Source organism: Hyaloscypha bicolor (genome assembly GCF_002865645.1).
Source record: "Hyaloscypha bicolor E unplaced genomic scaffold K444scaffold_58, whole genome shotgun sequence".
Lineage (NCBI taxonomy): Eukaryota > Fungi > Ascomycota > Leotiomycetes > Helotiales > Hyaloscyphaceae > Hyaloscypha > Hyaloscypha bicolor.
Window position 1 is genome coordinate 385,147 of NW_020194560.1, and position 20,291 is coordinate 405,437.

The following is a 20,291-nucleotide window of genomic DNA, read 5'->3' on the forward strand; positions in this document are numbered from 1 at the left end:
GCGAATCCTCCATAAACGAGGGTCGTCAAGAAGGATCTTTAATCTTCTACCTGCCGGCCGCTCACCTCCACAGCAACCTCAACCCATTGACCGAACCTCTTCTTTTACAAGTCAACCCTCAACTCGCCATGGAACAAGTCAAAATTGGAACAATGAATCCCTCCAAGGAAGTAGCGCTCGAGCGCCTCTGCCCCCCCTCCCGCAACTCACCACCAAGCCCAGCCTCAAGCGTACAACAAGCTATACACCTCCTGGGAGACTCTCGAGCCCTCCTCTCTGACCTCTCTATCCTGCACGGCGAGTTTGCGTCCACCTCTCACCCCTCCAACAACGATGTCGTCCTTTCCCTCGCTGGTTCTCCCCACGCCACGCTTGAGCCAGTCTCTAAACTCTGTGCAAAGGTCGATACTCTCAAGAAACGCTATATAACCGCGACCTGCTCGAGAAAGATGACCCCCGCTCCAGTTTTATCAGCGGTGCTGAGGTCGCTGAGGCTGCGACAATCGAGGCGTCGACTGACCAGAGTTTGCTTAATAGTCTTACTATTGAGTGCTGGACTATGAGAAGAGATATTACTAATCTGAGGGGTTATCTTGAGGAGGTAGGGCTTTCAATGTCCCGCAACCGTTGGGACATTGTACTCCCATTGTCCAGCAGCTTTTGGGGCATTCGAAGACGTATGCTAACTTCGAATAGGCTCATCGCAATGAGGCAGGCCACTATAAGTACAAACGCGAGGTCCGATTCCAGGTTATCGGCAACCAGACATGTTTTATTAGTTACAAGCACTGGAAGCCTGCAATTGTTCCGTTCTCTGGTCCCGCTTCGCTTGATTTAGCCAAGGCTATTCAGGGTGTTTCTAGCAAGATGGGTGGCCACATTGAGCGTTCTCCGTCTGGTAGTGGTTGTATGGCCCCCATTGCTCCCATGTTCGATGTTCTCAAGCCTACAATGATTCCTTTGGAGGCTAGACATATAATCTTGAAACCAAAGAAGGAGGTCAAGAAGATGAAGAACAAGGAGCTGAGGGACGAGTTGGAGAAGAGGATGAGGGAGAATGCGCTTCTTAAATTAGATGTTGCAAAACTTAGGGGAGAGGTGGTAGAGCTTAGTGATGATGAGGGTGAGATATGAGTGGGTGGGTAGGACAGTGGTGATGGGTTGGTACGATGCGGACTGCTGCTGTTTCTAGGAAGTAGAAAATGCAGTCTTTAACAACATTTACACCCTCCCTTGCACGTGTAATTATTCTCGTAGCACCTGGTACATTGAAAGCCTTCGAGTCCTTGATTGTACCCTAAGGGCGCGGAACAGTGAAGTTATTCCTACTTTGAGTGTTTCCTTAAGGGTAAGTACTTGCAAGCTATTCACGGTCCAATTGTTCCCGAGGGGTGAGAAACAACCAAGCTTTTAACTTGGCCGAGTGTGTGTTCTCTGTTCTTGCTATATCATCGGTGGATTGCACAGAGAGGTATGGAAGTTAGGATAGAGAGGTACTGTTAATAGAAAAATATCTCTTGAATACCTTGTCTGCTTTACACTTGGGACCTGCACTCTTGCTTGCTTAGATGTGCCGGTGCTTGTAACTCGACTTTTTATTCTGCTGTTTCTCGGCTTGCTGGACTCGGAGTATGATGACCTCCAAATCCTTATCTTCTGCTTTCAATTCAATGTAGACCGTCGCTTCTGCTGGCTGCTCAGACTTTTCTTGCTATCCATGTCGTCTTGTTCCAGGATTGGCGGACTTTGTTGTAATTGAGTCCTTTCTCAGATTTTGGGCTAAATGGTTGTGTTTGGGCTGTTGTTGGCATTGGGCTAATGTTCTGCTTGCTCCCATCAATGCTTTTCGTAAGGATGAAGAGACATAGATCAGATCATGATAAGTTATTGTCTCATTTCGTTCCCAAGTTCTTGCACGATGTTTACAATCCCTTTTTTTGCTTCGCTTCCAATTGGGGATAGTAATAAACTGTTCTCTTAGGTTGTCTGGCTTGAGTCCCAACTTCAATGCGATAATCACAATTGGTTTCCTTCGCTTCGGTCTGATCTTTGGCTGCTTGCTTCGCTCCCAACTTCAGTACGGTAACCACGCTAACTCGCTTCGCTTCGATCTGATGTTTGCACACGATAATTAAGAATACCCATTTGTTTCGCTCTGATCTTTGGCTGCTCGCTTCGCTCCCAACTTCAGCACGGTAATCACGATAACCCCCTTTGCTTCGCTCTGATGTTTGCACACGATAATCACGAATACCCCTTTGTTTCGCTCTGATCTTTGGTTGCTCGCTTCGCTCCCAACTTCAGCACAGGAGTCACGATAACTCCCTTTGCTTCCCTATAATAGTTGGGAGTAAACAACAGGGCAGTGCTTGCCACACGATATATCCTTCGGCCCAATAGTTGGGAGCGAAACAATACGATAATCACGAAAAGTTCCTCTGCTTCGCTCCCAACTTTCAGATAACGAGAAGTCGTTGTCTGACCTTTCCTTGTTGTCATCTTCAGTTCCTAATTGCTAGATTGTTCACAAAGCAATTTGTACAATTATATTATTTGCTCTGTAAAATCACTCTTGTACTGTGGAAGAAGCTCTCTTCTTCAATCTATGCTCAATGCCAAGGCAACGCTCTGAATGTCCCAAATGCAGCTGGTACAACCAACTCTCCATGCCAGCGAGCCACAAACGTCAAACTGTCCCTAATCATCTGTGTACAACTTACTCCCCTTCCCCCGCTACTTCCCTCCCTCTTTCTTCATCTAAACCTTTCTCCGCTTTCCTCCCCTCTCCTCTCCCTCATCACCCTCACCCTCTTCCTCTTCCTCCCGCTCCCGCTCCCTACACTCCAAGATTCTTTCGATCTGACGTTCTTGCCGGCGAACATGATCATTCAACATCCTAACCTCGTCCCGCAACTCCCGGTTCTCCTCCAACAAATCCTGGTAGCTCGGAGCACGTCGATGGAAGGGGCGAGTGGGTTGAGGAGACGTGGGACGAGATGGTCGGGGTTGGTATTGAGGTGGAGAAGGAGTTGGACGGAAGCTTGGCTGAGCCGGACCAATTGGACGAAAAGGGCCTGGTTGTTGGCGGCGGGGAAGGCGAAGGTGGTCGTACTGCTCCTTTTCCAACTTTTCCTCCAAATCATTCAACTGCTCCCGCAACTTCTGGTATTGACGATCCGTCTGGCCGTGGAGGATGTAATCGTCTCGTGCTATCTCCCGTCCAACGGGACGGCCGCCGTAGGATCGAATGGAAGTGAGAAGGCTGCGAGCATTTCCGAGGAGGCGGTCAAGGTTTTGGATAGTGAGATCGGAGTATTGCGAGAGCTCTGCTCGGATGGAAGGGTGGCCGGGAGGAAATTGGCAGAGGAGCTGGAGGTATTCGTCTCGAATGGCTGTAAGATGGCCAACAAGGAGTGTAGCTTGTGGGAGAGAGATTATATCTTGCGTGCGATGAGGGACTAGGGACTCGGCTTGGGGGTGAGGGTGCTTTCTGTTGTTGTTGGGTCTTTGAGACATGGTGTCTGTGGTGAACGATGGCTGAGGTGAACGGTGTCTGAGGCGATTGCGCCAAGCACTTGTGGGACAATGAAGTTGGAAGGAGTTTGATTGTACCAAGTAGTGTAGACAGAGCACAGTCGGCCAAGATCAGAATGGTGTGTACTGGGGAAGAAGGAAATCGTCGTGTGAAAAACTAGAGCTTCTTTTATGCCGAACCAAGTACGCTAATTTCATCTTAAGCGGCGTTGCCACAGAGCAGCAAAGTGTTGTTTGTGACGACGGCTTCACTTCTCATCTCATTATTCTATCTTAAAGAAGTACTATTAGTGACAACGGTTCGGCTTCAATTCTCATCCCATTCTTCTGACTTGAAGAGCCATCTTTCGTGACAACAATTTGGCATCACTTCTCATCCTATTGTTCTATTGTAAAGAAGTACAATTAGTGACGACAATTGGATATTACTTCTCGTCTTTTTGCTCTATTTTGATATGGTATAATGCAGGTGTTCTCAAGTCATTGTTCAAACTTGAATGGGTATAAGTAAAAGTTCCTCAACCTATATTATTAAGTCTTGAAGTAGTACAATGAGAAAAAAATGGCCAGGTATCTATGAATCCATTGCTTTACCTCAAGTAGAACATTGAGTTTTGACTCTAGAAGCTATAAGGGAAATCAATATCACAATTGCATGGTACTTCAAGATAAAGAACATTCGAGGTCCAAACCACTCAATTTATTATGATCAATTCTCCAGCTTGGTAGTCAACAAGCTCACCAGATGTCTATCCCAATCCCCAAAATCCCCAAACCCCCTTTCTCATTTATTCTCTTCCTTTGCCCTTTCCATTCTTCAGACTTTGGATGAGAGAATTCTTCTCCGCGAGCTCCTCCTCCAACTCCTCAATCCGATTTCGGAGCTCTATGTTTTCACCTCGAAGCTGCCGGACTTCGTCGGTAGGATGGAACGGGAGGTTGCCCTCATCTAAAGATTGATAAGCAATTGTGGGACAATACTCCGAATCGCTCTTACCTTCATCTTCGTCCCAAGTTGCAAGTTCATCTTGCACCTTCTCCAAGTTTTGTCTAGTACTCTCAGACAGCCTTTTCAACATATCGTATTCCTCCCGTGGAGCACGCTCGAGGGATGGATTGATCGGACCGTAGTTCGTGCCCAATCTTCTGACCAAAGCTTCTGCCCGATCAACCAGCTTCTGGATCTCATCTCTTGTGAGATACTTGTATGGGGCGAGAACAGAGCGAACGGCAGGTGAAGAACAATCCCACTTGGTCATGAGGCTGTTGTGCTCGTTTGCCAAGTCGTCAATGTCATTAAGGATGTTGGTGGCTTCAGCGAGAGAGGGAAGAGGGGGAGGAGGGCAGGTGGAGCCTTTTGGATGCATTACGACGGCGGTTGCAAGTAGGTAAGTGTTGGTAATAGCAGAGATGTCCGAGGTGAACGATGTCTGAGACAATATCTAAAGTGGTCGATATCTGAGGTGAACGGTGTCTTGAGAAGGAATGCGTGATGAGTGTACCAAGTAAACTGAAGCTTGCAAGATGTGTTTGTAGTAGAGGTAGAAGCAGCAGGTGGAGGCTTGAAGTTGCTTGGAAACAAACCAGCGTTTCGGATGTATTATGGGGAAGAAAGAAAGGGAGAGCGGAAGAATTTTCAGTTCTAATATATATAAAGTCCAGCAGCTCTGCCGGTGCGCTGCTTTATAATAGACTTTATAGGCTTTGCAATAGTACAAATTTACTTAGAGCAGCGATGCAAATGCAAGTCTGCCACCTATTCGGCATTAGCTTTTAAAGACACCGTTCAGTTTAAAGCCGCTCACTTTGCAGCCGCTAACCTTAGAGTTCACATCAAAGACAGACATTTTATTTGATGTCAGCTTTTAATACTCCTAAGAATTGCCCCTTGTTTGTAGAAATGTTTGCCGACTCTCTTTGTGGTTTTATTTGCGGTTTGCCTTGGACTTCTGCTTAGGATTTCTTTTGTGCATTTATCTGGTTTATCTAGCTCCTAGACGCTTTCAAGAATCTTATTTATTTCATAGAGCCTTCTTATACTAGAAGAGTTGGGATATATTTAATAAAAATTTGTAGGTTCTCTATAGAAGTAGAATAATACTTCTCTTACAAATGACCTAGCTACCTTATTCTGGGGTAATTTATTTTGTAAGTCTCTAAATTTTGGGAGGGAAATACAGACACTTGTCGACTGCTCGCTTAATGCCCTCTTGCAGTTTATAAGAACAATCCCACAGTACTCTTAAGGGTTGTTTACTTCTAAAAACAACAACTTCTTCCAACTACTAATAACACTACAAAGATTGTTGTCTTTACAGGTTTCATTACCTTTATTGTACCAGTGCCCTTCTAAACATTCAGCTCAAGCAAAGCCACTACTTCCTACCGCACTTGAGAATACTACCAGCTCTCTTCCTACTGAAGCGACGACGACACCGCCTCTCTTTCCCCCGAGACGACGACGACACAGGCTCGACATTGAAAGATCGGATAACCACTACGTCATACATTATTCTAGTCACATCTTTGCTTCGATCTGGTCTTATACACAACAAAGTCACTTGGTCTAAACTTTGCTTCGGTCTGAAGTTGCGCACGATAACTTCCTTCGGTCTGGTCTTTGCTTCGGTCTCAAGTTGTGCACGATAACTTCCTTCGGTCTGGTCTTTGCTTCGGTCTGAAGTTGTGCACGATAACTTCCTTCGATCTGATCTTTGCTTCGGTCTGATCCCCACAAACGAAAAGTCCTTCGCTCCCCTACCATCCTATTTCATTCAAAATGTCCAACTTTGAGAGCGGCAACCGTGCCAGTACTCGACCGAACATTACCCTCGGCGAAGCTGCCGCAATGCGTAAATATTGGCTCAATATTGGCAACGATTACGAAGCCTTTCACGAGCATTACAATACCAGAGACCCGACGATCAACCTTGTCTTTGTTCGTGCTCGGCTACTACCGCATGCTGAAATACAGCACTGGGTTGACGAAGCCAACCGTTTATACCACACCGTTCTGGCCGGAACCACAGCACAACGAGACCAGATCCAGCTTCACATTCTGTATGGCCAATTGAAGGGAAATCGCGATAGATTTCGGGGACGTTTTGATAGTCTTCGAGCTGATCTCCGAGCTTTGGGCCTTGCGGAGCCGGGTGAGGGCGAGGCTGTGCCAGAGCCAGAGCCAGAGAACAGGGGCATTAGGGTGGAAGCTCCTCGTGAACCACCTTCATCTCAAATGGGTGGTCCCTTACATGAGATGGAACATCAACCACCTCTTTCTCGTCCTTCAAGACCATCTGAAGGACCTCGACTACCATCCAATGCTGCTCAGCAGCCCTATCCATCCATCACTCAACGACTCAACCCACGTTACCGGTCACGATCTCGCTCTCCACCTGCCTCTCTTCCGAACTTAAGATCTCGATCTCCTCATCCGAGCACACAATTCTCTCATCCCAACGCAGAACGTGAAGTCCGTTGTTTGAGGGACGAAATCACCCAGCTTCGGGTTGACAACGCAAGATTACAAGCTCAGCGAGAGGAGGCTGAATATGAAACTAGCCGCGTAGTCCACTGGTACAAGAAGCAGGAAGAAGAGATAGGAGAGAAGGATGGGGTTATTCAGAGATTGAGGGAGGAGTTGGTGAAGGAAAGGGATAGAAGGGAGAAGAAGTAGAGCTTGGAGGGAGGAAATTTGGGTTCAGGCTCTCGGCACACGCTGTTGGTGCCGACCCTTGGTGCAGAATCTTGGGGCTTGGTCTTACCCCGTTTGCTCTTGGTACTTCCATACATTGCTGTTTTTTCTTCTTGATTGCAGAGTGGTTTGTTTGTGCAGCAGAGTTCGGTAGAACCCGCAAACAAAGAGAGGCAACCTGGCAGATAACAATGAAAGCAAAACTTTGGCCTCCTACATTATTCTACTGTACTGACTGGAATGGCTTATTGGGCTGCAGAATGACTATATGGTGCGACACTTTAAATTCTTTTGCTGTAACTCAGGACAAGTGACACTTTCAAATTTACGACGCAACCTAACCTCTAGCGAACAACACCTCAAGCTCGATCTCAGTAACATCCCTCTTGATCTCAACAACAATGCTAGCACTTAAGCCAAAATCCCCAGGCATGTCCACCCCAACGGCCTGCGCCCTCCAATACCAACAAGCCACCGATCTCTTCAAGCAATGCCACCCCTTCCAGCAAGACTGGACATTTGAGTTGAGGTCGGCGGATGCTTCTTTCAGCAGCACTCCTTTACCCCTATTGGGCAATATTTTGCTCCTGGAGTGAAAAGGGAGGGGGGAACGAGCCGCATCCGCAAGGAGGACTGGAATTGGGTGCTGAGACATTGAATGATTTGCTGATTAAAGGCGCGAAAATGATGGGGCTTGAGGATCGCACAAACGATGGGCATAACTTTGCAAGTAGAATTGGTTCCATGTTTGCCTAGGAGGATATTCGGAGAGGTGCGTTGTTTTGTGTTGACCTGGCATTGCCCTGCTCGACTTTTCGGGAAGGCGGTGTGAGGCGGCAATATCCCCCCTATTTTCTTCAGAGGATCACGTGGAGTAAACGAAAATTCTTTCCACGATTAAGTCTTCACTTATGCCCATTAATGGCTTGAAGCTATTTTATGAAATGACCAAGCAGGAATCAGCCCTTGTGATTAGCCTGTATGTCTATATGACATGTAACACGCTTTCTCGCAAATATTGCTCGCTTCTTGCAGAGTTTGAAGCTACTTTTAGCTCACAATACGAATCACCTTTCGAACCCTTTGTCGGGTAATTATTCACCAGCGGATCTCGTAGTCAACGTAAGGAAAGGCCCTCTCCGACCATCTTCTTCCATTTCCACTTCCACTTCCCATCCCCCTCCCACAACTCCTCTCTCCCTTCAATCCAGCACCCACCACACCCCATTTTTTTTACCTTTTAAAGGTCTCCTTAAACTCCATCCCTGTCCTTCAAAATGGCTTCCTATACAGAAGGTCTCCTCCGTAACCAGCTCAGAGAGGTCAAGGATTGGGCGTCCGTCAATACCTCGCGGTTGAATGCCGAGAAGCTCAGCCTACCCAGCTCCGAGAGCTACAATCAGTCATTCATGAAGTTGGAGACTCGTAACGCGAATATCACCACCAATGTTGTGATGCTCGGGGCAGCTAACAGGGTGAGGCAAGAATGGAAGTTGAGGATGCCCCAGGAAGACTTCAATTCTGCAGTACTCGCCGATCTTGTACAGTCGGAAGAGCTCTTGACCCAAATTAAGGAGTTTCGTGAGGACTTGAGAAGACTCAAGGCTATCGCTAAGCACCAGGAGCGAGTCGACAAGATGGTTATGAGCCGCCTCAAGAGGTTGAGGATCAAGCCGTCTTCAGTTCGTATTTCCAAAAACAGTTTGCAGAAAATGGCTGACCTCTACCAATGCAGATCGCTCAGGAAAATGTTACTGCTGGTACAAGCAAGCCGAAGGAGACAAATTCCAAGGTTGAGAAGCGGGTTCACGTTCGGGCGGTAGGGTTTCTCTATGGATTACTCCTCTTCCTGGTGGAATAATTCTAATGGTTGTTACAGCATACTCGAAAATGACCTGAACGAAAGGAGAAGTAAACTATATCAAGCAAGAACTAGAGGAAGTGAAAGGGACATTGGAGGTGATAGGCGTGGCGTTCATTCATGGGGAAAATGAGAAATTTTCGGGAAACTTCAGATGGATTTATTGGGATAATGGAGTCTGATATCTGGGAAGGCGATAGGATTATGGGCGGAAAGAAATGGCCGATTTGGCCATATTTGCCGCATGGCAATGGTGACGGGCATAATTTCTTCAGCAGTGGTTCGATACTCTGAAATCAATGGCAAGTCAACATTAAATCATCACGTGTTCTCATGAAACATTGAATCTCCAATTGGTTCCATAAGACAAGCCTATTCTGAATCAGGTTTCTATCAGTCTATGGTGAATTCACTGATATCCTCAATTTACCTTCTTCGTTACCCCTCCATCGGCGTCAACCACCATATTTTCACTCTCCCTCAGCTTGCCACCAACACCTCCAGAGCCCCAGGTAAAGATGGCACCCAACGCTTTCAGCTCCTACAATGCCTCCGAACTCAATCGTACCATCTCAGGCCTCAATGACACGAAGCTCACTCTGACCTTCAAGCTCAATCTCCTCCGCTCCTCGGCTTCTTCATCCCCGACCCACCTCGCAACCTTCGACGACTTGGTAGATCGTCTGGTCGATATCGGTAGTCAAATTTGGGGACTTGAGGAGCAGAACAACAAGAATAAGGAGAGTGGAGCTAATACCGGGGATGATAATGAAGAGGTTCGGAAGGCATTGAAGAGTGTTATGGTACTGGTTGGTACACTTGATACGTTGGGAGAGGAGGTTATGAGGTTGAAGTTTGCATTAGAAGGAGTTGAGAAGGCTGCAGTAAGTAGTGGCAAGAATACGCTCAATACGACTACCGCAGCGAGTAATCAAGGAGGTGCTCCTGGTGGATCTCAGAGTATTGCGAAGGCAGCTACAGCAACACCGCTGCAGGACGATGTAGCAACTGGTGCGTCTCCGAATCCTGCAGCGTCTGCTACTGCAGCCCATGAAGAGCAAAGACTTCTGAAGTTAATGGTAAGATCTCTTTCAGAGGTTTCAATCGTATTGGCTTACCATGTTTCAGCTTCCTCCGGAAGGTGCTCAGGAGACTGTTGGATTTGGCAAGAGCGTTCCAGCACCACCTGGACCACGCAATCTTCCGCCCGTTGGCCGAACATCTAGTCAAAATGTTCCTGCAGCTGCCAGCACAAAACTCCAAATTCCAGCAGCAAAGAAGCAAAAGCTCAACCACGCGTCCGACGATCAATCTGCGGCTTCTGCTTCCGATTCTGCTAAGATCAAGCGAGAACTAGGAGCCCCGAAGCCAGCCAAGGTACCAAATTGGGCACCCGAAGGCTACTACTACGTCAAGTCTGTAAGTTTTGTACCTTTCTTTTTCAAAGTCATTCTTCTGATCTTTGCTTTAGCACTTCCGCCGCATGCCCAAGCGAAAGACAAAGAAGGGAGAGGCCGAAGCAGAGAGGAAGGAGGTCGAGCAGCCGGCCAGCGTCGAAATCGTGCACTTGGACGGTGTTTGAGGGGATGAAATCATATTGACTTCGGTGGAAAGGCATGGATGGGAAAGCTGCTGGCACGGAACTTGGGATCTACGGGAGCTGGGAGTTGGGCGACAGGCTCTCCATACATTGGTGGTCAGGAATAATGGCTTGGTAACGGTAGACGTGGGAAATTTCGGGAGTGGGATTTCTTTTCTGCTTGGTGCGTTTCTTCCAGAAGTTCGGGCAGAGCTTTACGGTCGAACTAGAGAATAAATTGCATCATCCAGCAATATACAGACTTGCGGGCTGAAGGTGTTTGTCCAAACTTCCCTTTAAGAGAGGCCCCGAGGATGGAAGCTTCCTGCAAGCTGCTTCGAGGAAGGAACTGCCCCTGTGTCTCGAGACGAGCTCACTGTAGAATGAGGTCAATGGTGTAAAGAATCAACAAATATTCGAGACTCCAAACTAGTTTAGCTGGCACCTGTTTGATGCTACATTGCACCACCGTTGTGCCCTTTCGTTACAGGCAATCAACACTCTTGTGTTATAATAGGTTCGAAATACCATACTCATAAATTAGTCATAACGGTATGAAAGAACTTCTATTAGGCCTTCAACTCAATGTATTTTATTGTTCCATTCCCTCTGGAAAATTTATAGAAGCTTGCTTTTCTTTCTCCCCAACCTCGGAACAATAAACCTCCTTCTCAGAAAAAGGCCCACGCGCCATTGAATTCTCGTTTTGTCTGGTCAAGAGGTGGTAGCGTTGCACTTGACAAGGCTCCTTCTCCGACCTCGTGAAGCTCCACCTCGCCAAAGTAAACAAACCTCCGACCAACAAATAATTTACTTCCTTCCTCTTCAACAACAACAACAACACCACATCACATCTCATACCGCCCCCTGTACATCTAAATTTCCGTAAGTGCCGTGTTCTCATCTCCTCTTGCACATTCATTTGTTGCGAAAGCACTGCAGAACCCTGTGCTTTGACATCGCGACGGTCTGTCATCGCCTTCAGTATTTCGTTGTTCCTGAAGAAAGCCGTGCATCCACTATCCTTCCATCTCAATACATTTTCCTTTAGCTAATTGGACTCTCTGTGACAGGAACAATCACTCACTCTATATTGTACGGCAAGGAGAGCAATCATGGACCATACCTGGATCAAGCTTGACGCCGTTCAAGCTATCATGGACAAGCACAAACTGTACCAGGAGCACCTAGAACTGATGCAAAAGAACCACCCAGCATCTCACCGCCTCCAAGAGATGTACCACGCCAGTGAAGTGCTCCTGAGTGAAATTCTGCTCTTGTACAGCGTAGTTGAAACGAGACTCTACGTTGGAAAGCACCTCAACGGCCCCAATCCTCTCGAGAACGATGAGCGTTTCGTCCAAGAGCAAACTCAAAAGGATGGCAAGCGTCCTTCATTTTTGATGTTGACAAAATAAAGGGTAAATTTGCTAACACTTAAGGCATGTAGTATTGTACCCACGCCTGCTTCGGTTCCGGACCGAACCTGAATTCAAGAATCTCAACGAGGCTCTGGAGGATCCTCTTGCAGCTGAAGAGAACAAAGGCGCAATCCATCGCCTCCAGCAGCAGATCGCTCAACTCAACATTCAAAAACGCCAACAGGAAGCTGACAAGATCAAATCCATTGCTCAGCTGGAAGGCGAGAAAGCCTCATTGTTGGCACAGCTCGGACAACTCCAGACAATCCACAACTCTCTTGACCTCCAATACCAAAGCATGCACCACAACGCCCAGGCCAAAGACTTCATGATCTCTGACAAAGTCCAAACCATTACTAAGCTGGAAGGAGAGAAGTCTTCACTGTCGACTCAACTGAACAGTCTTCAGCAACAACAAGAAAGCATGCACCGCAACATCCAAACTAACAACATGGCCATCTCTGAGAAGACCCAAACGATTAATAGGCTGGAGGGAGAGAAAGGTTCGCTGTTGATACAGCTCCAGACAGCACAGAAGGAAAAGGGCGAGGCAGAGCAAAAGATGCGTCATGCACAGGAGAACCACACCAGCCTCCATAGAGTCCTCGTTATGGCAGACGGCCGTAAGGACGAGCTTGTGAGCAAGGTCACAGTGTTAGAGCAGGAGAAGCTGGGTTTACAGGCGGAGAACAAGACTCTCAACGAACAAATCTATGATTTGCAAACACAACTTCAGCGACCGCGATCTTTCAACGCCTTTGTAGCTCCCAGACAAGGTTCTGCTATTGGTTCGCGGAATCCCAGCGGCGGCCTTAACCGATCCCCGGAAAGTGCTGTCTCTCGCGAACGAGCTATTGATAATCTACTCTATACAAGTTCGACCAACCCGATCCCCCCTTCGAGACAACCCGCATCATTTGGGGGCAATAGCAACAGCAACCCCTCGGAATCCTCTGCATCTCGCTCTCGTCAACAAGTTAATGAGCGCTTCACTGCCCCAGTGAGGCGCGTCCTCAATTGGATGTCCCGGATGAGTGATGATCAGATTCAAGAAGCAGGCTTGGAGTCTACTATTGAGGAGTTCCAGAGAGGGCCCCCGTCACCAAACCATCATTGGCGCCGTGGCGTACGTATTCTTAGTCCTTTTCTTGTCATTCAAGCTAATTTGTTCCAAGTGCTGGGTTAAAAACCGCAAGAGTACTCGTAGCTTTGACAGTAATGAGGGCGCCTCCAGGGACTATGACAGAGGCGTGTAAAACTGAGCGGTGGCCGTTAAAGCACATCTCGTCCTGTGGCGGAAAAACAAGTGCCGTTGATTTGAGAGCCTTCTTTCCTTGAGTACAACGCATAAAGAATATTCTGCACTTTGCTAGAGTAATAAGTAATGTTGGTCTGAGATTCTTCCTTTCATTCCGCGTACAAACGCAATCTGATGCTTAGCCAAGGGCTGGGAGAACGTCCATGTATTTTGCTTCAATAAATTTCTCGATGCACTGAAAATGTTCTTTTCACTTCTGGAATAATGCAAGCTCCCGAAATATCACAGTTGAATCACCTGTCAACTTTCGTCACATTTCAAATTTTCATGAAGAGTAGGGAAGATTCTTGACCGCTACTTGGTTTTCTTATGATTATATACGCTAATTGGAAGCAGTGAACCTGCATCACGGCCACTCAATTATCAGAATTCCGTTTGCACTCCACCGAGCATCTGCTTGACTTCTCACATACAAAGATGGCAACCATCTACAAAAGATTACAGCAGCAAAACAACATTCAGTCATCAGACCATCCTCCCTTGTCTCCAACAATCCTCGAACCCTCCCACAAAATCTCGGGGTGCGACCCTCCCTCCTCCGCTCCAAGACCAACGAAGACCAAAATGCCGATCCAAACAAACGCCACGATGAACGAATTCTTCCGACCACCTCCACCTCCACCCCCGCCATTCCCGCCCCGCTCCATCTCCCTCCCTCCCTTCCCTCCCATATTCTCCACCCCGCCAAGCCAAACACCAGAACTCAGGACCCTTGACGAAAACCACGAATATTCCTCTCTTGTCAACCAATACCTATCCCCGATCGTTGAGCGAGACGCCCAAATCCGTGCCTTGAGTGGCCAGCTTCGCAGCCAGCAATCCATTTCTACAAAGCAAGAGGAGAAGTTGGAGCGTTTGAAGGTGATACTAGAGGGAAAGGGCCGGGAGCTGGACGAGAAAGAGAGGGACTTGAAGCAAAGTCAAGAGGTAAATAGGGAGCATAGAGTGGAGTTTGGGAAGTTGAGAGCGGATTTTTGGATGAAAGAGAGGGGGTTTGACGGCTTGAAAGGCACGGTTGAGAGGTTGGAGAGGGAGAAGGTTGAGCTGAACGTGAGCGCGGGTGAGCCGTTTGCGAAGAGGATTGTGGAGTTGGAGGTTGAGAATAAGGAAGCCAAGGGGAGGATTGAGGTGTTGGAGAGGAAGGAGGAGTCTTTGGAAAAAGAGGTTAAGGAGGTCAGGGAGGGGTTGACGAAGCGGGATAGAGATATCGAAATATTGAAGAAGGAGAAGAAGGAGTACACAACTGAGAAGGGAAAATTGGTCGAGGAGAGGGATGAAGCACAAGAGGAGGAGGTGGCACTTTTGAGGAAGATACAAGGATTGGAGATTGCGAAGCAGAAATTGGATGAGCTGATTGCTCAGCAGCAAGGCACGATGGCGGAAAGGCAGCGCGAGATCGACCGGCTGGAGTGTGATGTCCTCCGGGTCAAGGTTGAGAGGGACAACTATATAGACAAGGCACACGGTTTTGAGAAGGAGAAGGAGGAGATGGAGTGCAGAATCAATAAGCTGGAGGGGAAGATCAGTCAGATGATTCATATTGGTACCTCAGACGGGGTGGACGAGGAGGGACCTTCTGCCAAGAGACCGAGAACTCCTCAGAGTGCACAGAGGGACAGTATTCCCAGTGGGCCAAGGGCAATGGTGGGAGGATCTCCTGATACACCAAAGAGTCTGTCCATGTCTTCGCCGACTGATGGGAGGAATTCACGGCTTCCGGGAAACGAGGTACGCAGAGTAGGATCTGTTCATCGGCGCGTATACTCATCGAGATGATAGGATCAGAGATTCAGCTTCAAGTTGAAACCTCCTACTAGGTTGAGAAAGAGTAGATGTCGGCTTAGATAAAATTGCAATTGGGGACTCTACTCTTCTGGACTTCTTAGCACTCCTTAAATTGTTAGATTGTCGAGCTTGAACAAGCCCGCTCAAACCTGGAGTGTATCACTCTATGTACCGTAGCCTTATTGTACAGTGAGAAATTTAGCACATCCGGGTGAATTTCTGCTCCCTCACTACGCTTACAATGCTGCCTTCTCTCTGATTTTGAACCTCTGCTTCACCACTTCTCAACAACTTAACCACCTCAACAACGACGCTAGCTTCGAGCAAGGTCACCTTGGATGGCAGAAGCAAAGCCGATTGGAGATTGAATTGCGACGCAGCTACAGTCACCACTCCTCAATCTCCGAAGGAATAATCCAAACCTTCGCCCGTCGTCCCAACTCAACAACGACTTCACCTCAAACCAACACCCATATTCTGAGCACATGAACGAACCCACGAAAGCTAAGCATTCATCTTCTCCAACACCCAACCTCGAGCCCTTCGATCGCAAGTGAAGATCGTCACCCTCAAACTCCTCGGAAAACATCTAAGAAAGTTCGCTCCGTCTCGAGACGCCGTCAAGATGGACCCAGATCCTGCAGCCTTCCCGAAGCCACTGGAGGAGTTTGATAATTTGATCAAGTTTTGTCCCTTCACACATGTCCCCAAAGCGATTCTGAAGCCAATCATGGATGGACTGAATCTCGAACATGAGCGTCAAGGCGAGATCTTGAAGGAGAAAGAAGATAAGATCTGGGCATTGCAGAATCAGCTGCAAGCTGAACGTACCGAGAAGGATCAGCTGCAGCGAGTGATCGAGAATGTCAACGCGGAGAAAAAGGTTCTTCGGGAGAAAGTCGACAAGATTGCATGGAATCAGCTGCAGGCTGAACGTACCGAGAAGGATCAGCTGCAGCGAGAGATCGAGAATGGCAAGGCGGAGCAAGAGGTTCTTCGGGCAAAGGTCGACAGAATGGTATTGGAGAGTAACGACAACAAGCGCGACGTGGAGATCCAGAAGAAACTACGCACTAGTTCGGAAACCAGGGTTAGCATGCTGGAGAAGGAAATCAAGGAGCTGAAGGAGAAGGGCAAGAGAGCGGCTTCTGCAATGATGTCTACAGCAAAGGAGCTGGAGGAGGAGGGGCCTCCGTCGAAGAAAATTAAGACCTAGTCATTCTCTAATGACGGAGGCTGCTGATGGGAGGGCGTGTTCTCCTGGCTTGATGATACATGTGTCCGGGCTGGTAAAAACCGTGGCAATTTTGGCTGAAGTCTTTTCCTGTTTCCTGCAGATTATGCTGGCAAAATTTATATGCGGTGGAATTAGAGTAGCCAAGTCTCGGGTGGTTTCCAGCTTACAGTCCATGCTTGTGACCATGAATTTTGACTTGTGAGATGTAAGAATCGGGTTACATGCTGCTGGACCCGAGCAAATTGCTAGATCGAGGTAGGAAATGTATATATCAAACATTTGAGCGTTAAATCCAAGTATCAAATAATATAGTAGGTTACTATTTGCTAATTGTTTATTAATCAAACCAAGGGCTCATCGCATCTGTGCACCCTGCCAAAATCGGCCGCTTTTTTCTCCGACTGAGGCGGGTATTGTCGGTGCTCAGATCATTAGAACGTAAGGTCTCTGAATGTCTCGATATCCATCTCAAATTCAACAAAACTAGAAGAATTTTCCTCGCAGAACTCATGGCCGGAGATTTGCTAGAGACCAGACTCGTGCTTAATGTCGCAGAAGTGGCATGAGAACATTGGAACCCTGCTGGCTTCCTCGAGAGCGGAAGTGATGCTTCCTCATTGTGGCCATACGCCGCTCCTTCTCAATTCGGACAGTCACATTACCGAAAGTAGTAGGTTGCGATGATGAGATGTAGGGGCTATTACTATAGCTTACAAGGACGATTTTGACAACAGTTTTGCAAGATAAAGCTTTCAGATCTTCGAGCATTGTGTTGAAAGCGTCAGTCCAAGAGATTTGACTCGCCATTTCGCGATTCATGATCTCGGCATCCACAACAATGTAAAGCTTTTCGAGGCCGCTCAACACCGAGGCTAGAATGCCAAACCACTCGGACTCCTTCGTTGCGTTCTGGAAGCGTGCTGCATTCAATGCAGGTGATTCGTCGTTGAGCAGGGATTGATTCAGGTGAAGGATTTGTAAGACTAACTGTTTGAGGACCTCGATAGGGGATCGCCATGCTGAGCTGCTGTCTGCTTTTGCACTCAGGGTCCATATGACGGGGATTTTCGTGGCCCGAAGCAGAGCCACCATCTCCGTTGCAAAATCCTTTGTCTCGTGGCGTGTCAAGCAAGTTCCTCTTGCTATGATCAGCGATGGAGTATTCGACATTGCCCACTCCTTCAGTTTTCGAGACCGCCAAGATGGATGAGCCTCGTACGTGCGCCGAAGTTGTCTCCGCTTGCTTAGGAAAGATGAATAGCGGAAACTTTCTTCCGGCTCGGGAAGACTCGTGGCCGCGGTGAATGTTAGTATCTGGGAGAACTGAATCTCGCATATTCGCCGTTTCGAGTCAAGAAGTATTGTGGAGTTTACAGCTTGGCTTTCTTAGATTCAATTGATTAGTTTCAAGATATCCAAGAAGAAGGTGCGAATCTGAGCACCTATCATAGTACGCTTGAACTCCATGAAGAGCAAGTGCAAATCCCTGAGCTCTGCCTGATTTGCTGTTGCTGCTAATTGATCAATGGCTTGAGATGAGCAAAAAATCTTGTGTGATATATCTTGAAATTCAAGCTTCGTGGGGCGAAACATGGCAGTGAGGACATGCTTCACCCTTCCTGCCTCGTACCAGCTTATAGCTCTCTGTGTGAATTCCATCAAATGCCCATATAGTACTGAGACCTCGAGTTTGATCCTTTCGGTGGGATACAGAAGAAGCTTGATGTCTGCTTTCGGGAGCACAGTTGTAATTTGCGCTAGCGCCTTCGAAAGCTGAGCGATGGATTCTTCGTGGTTGACAATAGCCTGTGTTGCCAAATCAGTTACCTATTGACTTAAGGATGACTGGTACATGTCCAAAACCTACTGTCAACAAGAACTTTATCGCCCCCAGTGGCAATGCAACATATTCAGAGCAATAGCTTGCCGACATCTCCAACACTTTACCGTATAGCAGAATGCTTTGAGACAGCCGTTTCAGCCATTTACGCGCTTTGGACTGTTCGCTCCCCCCTTCGTACTTTGCTTTGGCTGCTCGGACGGCCTCCTGAACTCCAGCCATCCCCGTTTGATCTTGGAGCCATATTTTGTTGCATTCGTCTTCTGTCAAATGAGCTCTAAAATGCCTGACGGCATTCTTGTAAACCTCCTGAACCACCTTTCGGCTGCCCGCCTGGCCGTTAGCGGGACGTCTTCAGTCGTGGGGCTGCCCAGATCTCACCTATCGCGATTTTCGTCTGGAGCAGACCATTCTCGTGAGAATCTTTGGTGAACAATTGCGCTCGATGTCTGTTGTACTGTATCCATTGCCAATCGCTGGTCGCAAGTCCCGTCCGAAGAGCAGTGGTGTTTGCACTATGGGGAGTCGTCGTGAAGCAGGAAATGCCACAACGCGGCTTTTGTTGGGAAAGCCCTCTGCACGCGGGTGAGACAGTGCTGAATTGTGGCTTCAGGCGCACCTCAGGGCTTCTCTGCCGACGAGGCTACCAAAAAGCAAAAGGACAACTTACACTTGAACAGCCGACCGAAACCGCTTGAGCAGATGGAGGAGTGAAATTGAGGGGAAGAAAGACATCAAGATCCCAGCAAAATCCGGATCCTTCTAAGTTCAAGGAGAAGCAGGACCAGGAAAGAAGGTAGACCCCTTCTCAAAATGCAGGAATATCACGAGCAGTCAGGCGCCTCCGCCGAGATATCGCGGCGTTCAAGAAAACGCACTCGATCATCCTCTGCAGAACAGGCAACAGATGGCCGCCCGAGGCCAGTTCCAAAGACTACAGGCAACGGTACTGTTCAACAAGCTTTGAAGAACCTTTTGGACAGCGGAATCAGTCCTGAACTGCTCAGCGCCATCAAGCCCGAGGGATTATCTCCAGTCAGTTCGCCGGAAGAACACAACACAACCTCCTCGAATCAGTCCAGACTGTCCCAAGCGAGCAACCTTCACGCGCATGGGGCCGATCGAAGTCTTAACTTGATGTCGGCTAGGGATGTGAAGCAATTCCCCGGACTCCATCATCAGCATGCTCCGGTATCCTTAGCCGCGCTGCAAGGAAGCTCGGTTGACAGTGATAAAGAACATCAATTAATTGGACTGTTCACACAGTTAATTAAGGCATACGTCTTGAACACGGAGGTATAAACGCAGCGTGCCCCACCTTTTATGTAGCAGACTAATCGACGGACAGAACCCCTTAACCAACTCTGTTATTCCGAAGGGATGGAACGGTACCCTTTCTGAGACAATCAAAGACTCTGTTGACACGCATATCGAGGCCACGGGACAATCAAACGAGCTGAGTGTTGCCGCTCCGTTGAAAGACTTAAGAACCATAACACCAGAGCCAGAACGAGAGGCCTCTATATTGAAAGAAGTTGATACACTCCCGCAAAATGAGTCTGGATTGGTGGGTTCCAACGTTGTACCTGATCCGGTCAACACCTCGTCTCCGAGGTCTGACGACACGAATTTCCTCTTGTGTGAGGACTGCTTGAGAGGTTCTTATGTTTCGAACCTGCATGAGACAATCAAAACACTGAGAACTCAGATTACGCACCTCGAGCACCAGAACGAACCCGAACCAGAGCTTCCTCCGCGAGTTGCGGTGCTACATCGAGTCATTTGCGAATGTGGAGAGTTGACCCATTTTGGCGTTCCCCCGGTCCGCACAAGCATCTTTTTGGATCCACCTCATCGAATTACAGCCGGCAGGAGATGGCATCTCGAAGGATATGAGAATGCCCTCGACGAGTCGACGTTTCTTAATCGTAACAAAGATGTCGTTCTACTTGTGTACAAGAATTACCAATGCCTTCAGGACGCGGCCCGGTGCCAGTGGAAAAAAAGTCCGAGTAACGATGG

The 20,291-nt window shown here is 48.0% G+C and overlaps 9 protein-coding genes across 9 annotated transcripts; 6 read left to right on the forward strand and 3 right to left on the reverse strand.

Moving 5' to 3' along the window:
* Positions 1-559: 559 nt before the first annotated feature.
* K444DRAFT_721033 (uncharacterized protein) lies at positions 560-1,175 on the forward strand (the record flags this gene model as incomplete). The annotated part of the gene is made up of 2 exons (XM_024888505.1): positions 560-601; positions 697-1,175. 2 exons carry the CDS (start codon positions 560-562, stop codon positions 1,132-1,134), a joined length of 480 nt encoding a protein of 159 aa, XP_024737573.1. The 3' UTR covers positions 1,135-1,175.
* A 1,582-nt stretch (positions 1,176-2,757) lies between these two features.
* Positions 2,758-3,607, reverse strand: K444DRAFT_721036 (uncharacterized protein; the record flags this gene model as incomplete). The annotated part of the gene is made up of 1 exon (XM_024888506.1): positions 2,758-3,607. The coding sequence occupies exon 1, from the start codon at positions 3,514-3,516 to the stop codon at positions 2,758-2,760; it is 759 nt and encodes a 252-aa protein (XP_024737574.1). The 5' UTR covers positions 3,517-3,607.
* Positions 3,608-4,322: 715 nt separating this feature from the next.
* On the reverse strand, positions 4,323-4,901 carry K444DRAFT_629159 (uncharacterized protein; the record flags this gene model as incomplete). The annotated part of the gene is made up of 2 exons (XM_024883016.1): positions 4,323-4,483; positions 4,532-4,901. The coding sequence occupies 2 exons, from the start codon at positions 4,899-4,901 to the stop codon at positions 4,323-4,325; spliced, it is 531 nt and encodes a 176-aa protein (XP_024737575.1).
* A 3,604-nt stretch (positions 4,902-8,505) lies between these two features.
* On the forward strand, positions 8,506-9,089 carry K444DRAFT_629161 (uncharacterized protein; the record flags this gene model as incomplete). The annotated part of the gene is made up of 2 exons (XM_024883017.1): positions 8,506-8,910; positions 8,964-9,089. The coding sequence occupies 2 exons, from the start codon at positions 8,506-8,508 to the stop codon at positions 9,087-9,089; spliced, it is 531 nt and encodes a 176-aa protein (XP_024737576.1).
* A 518-nt stretch (positions 9,090-9,607) lies between these two features.
* On the forward strand, positions 9,608-10,671 carry K444DRAFT_629162 (uncharacterized protein; the record flags this gene model as incomplete). The annotated part of the gene is made up of 3 exons (XM_024883018.1): positions 9,608-10,168; positions 10,218-10,508; positions 10,561-10,671. The coding sequence occupies 3 exons, from the start codon at positions 9,608-9,610 to the stop codon at positions 10,669-10,671; spliced, it is 963 nt and encodes a 320-aa protein (XP_024737577.1).
* Positions 10,672-11,783: 1,112 nt separating this feature from the next.
* K444DRAFT_629163 (uncharacterized protein) lies at positions 11,784-13,345 on the forward strand (the record flags this gene model as incomplete). The annotated part of the gene is made up of 3 exons (XM_024883019.1): positions 11,784-12,057; positions 12,119-13,215; positions 13,265-13,345. 3 exons carry the CDS (start codon positions 11,784-11,786, stop codon positions 13,343-13,345), a joined length of 1,452 nt encoding a protein of 483 aa, XP_024737578.1.
* A 479-nt stretch (positions 13,346-13,824) lies between these two features.
* On the forward strand, positions 13,825-15,239 carry K444DRAFT_629164 (uncharacterized protein; the record flags this gene model as incomplete). Its single annotated transcript, XM_024883020.1, has 2 exons — positions 13,825-15,135; positions 15,225-15,239. The coding sequence occupies 2 exons, from the start codon at positions 13,825-13,827 to the stop codon at positions 15,237-15,239; spliced, it is 1,326 nt and encodes a 441-aa protein (XP_024737579.1).
* Positions 15,240-15,817: 578 nt separating this feature from the next.
* On the forward strand, positions 15,818-16,408 carry K444DRAFT_629165 (uncharacterized protein; the record flags this gene model as incomplete). Its single annotated transcript, XM_024883021.1, has 1 exon — positions 15,818-16,408. The coding sequence occupies one exon, from the start codon at positions 15,818-15,820 to the stop codon at positions 16,406-16,408; it is 591 nt and encodes a 196-aa protein (XP_024737580.1).
* A 564-nt stretch (positions 16,409-16,972) lies between these two features.
* K444DRAFT_721044 (uncharacterized protein) lies at positions 16,973-18,581 on the reverse strand (the record flags this gene model as incomplete). The annotated part of the gene is made up of 3 exons (XM_024888507.1): positions 16,973-17,814; positions 17,872-18,235; positions 18,297-18,581. Coding segments are annotated over 3 exons (1,491 nt in total), but the record flags the coding sequence as incomplete, so codon positions are not given.
* Positions 18,582-20,291: the final 1,710 nt, after the last annotated feature.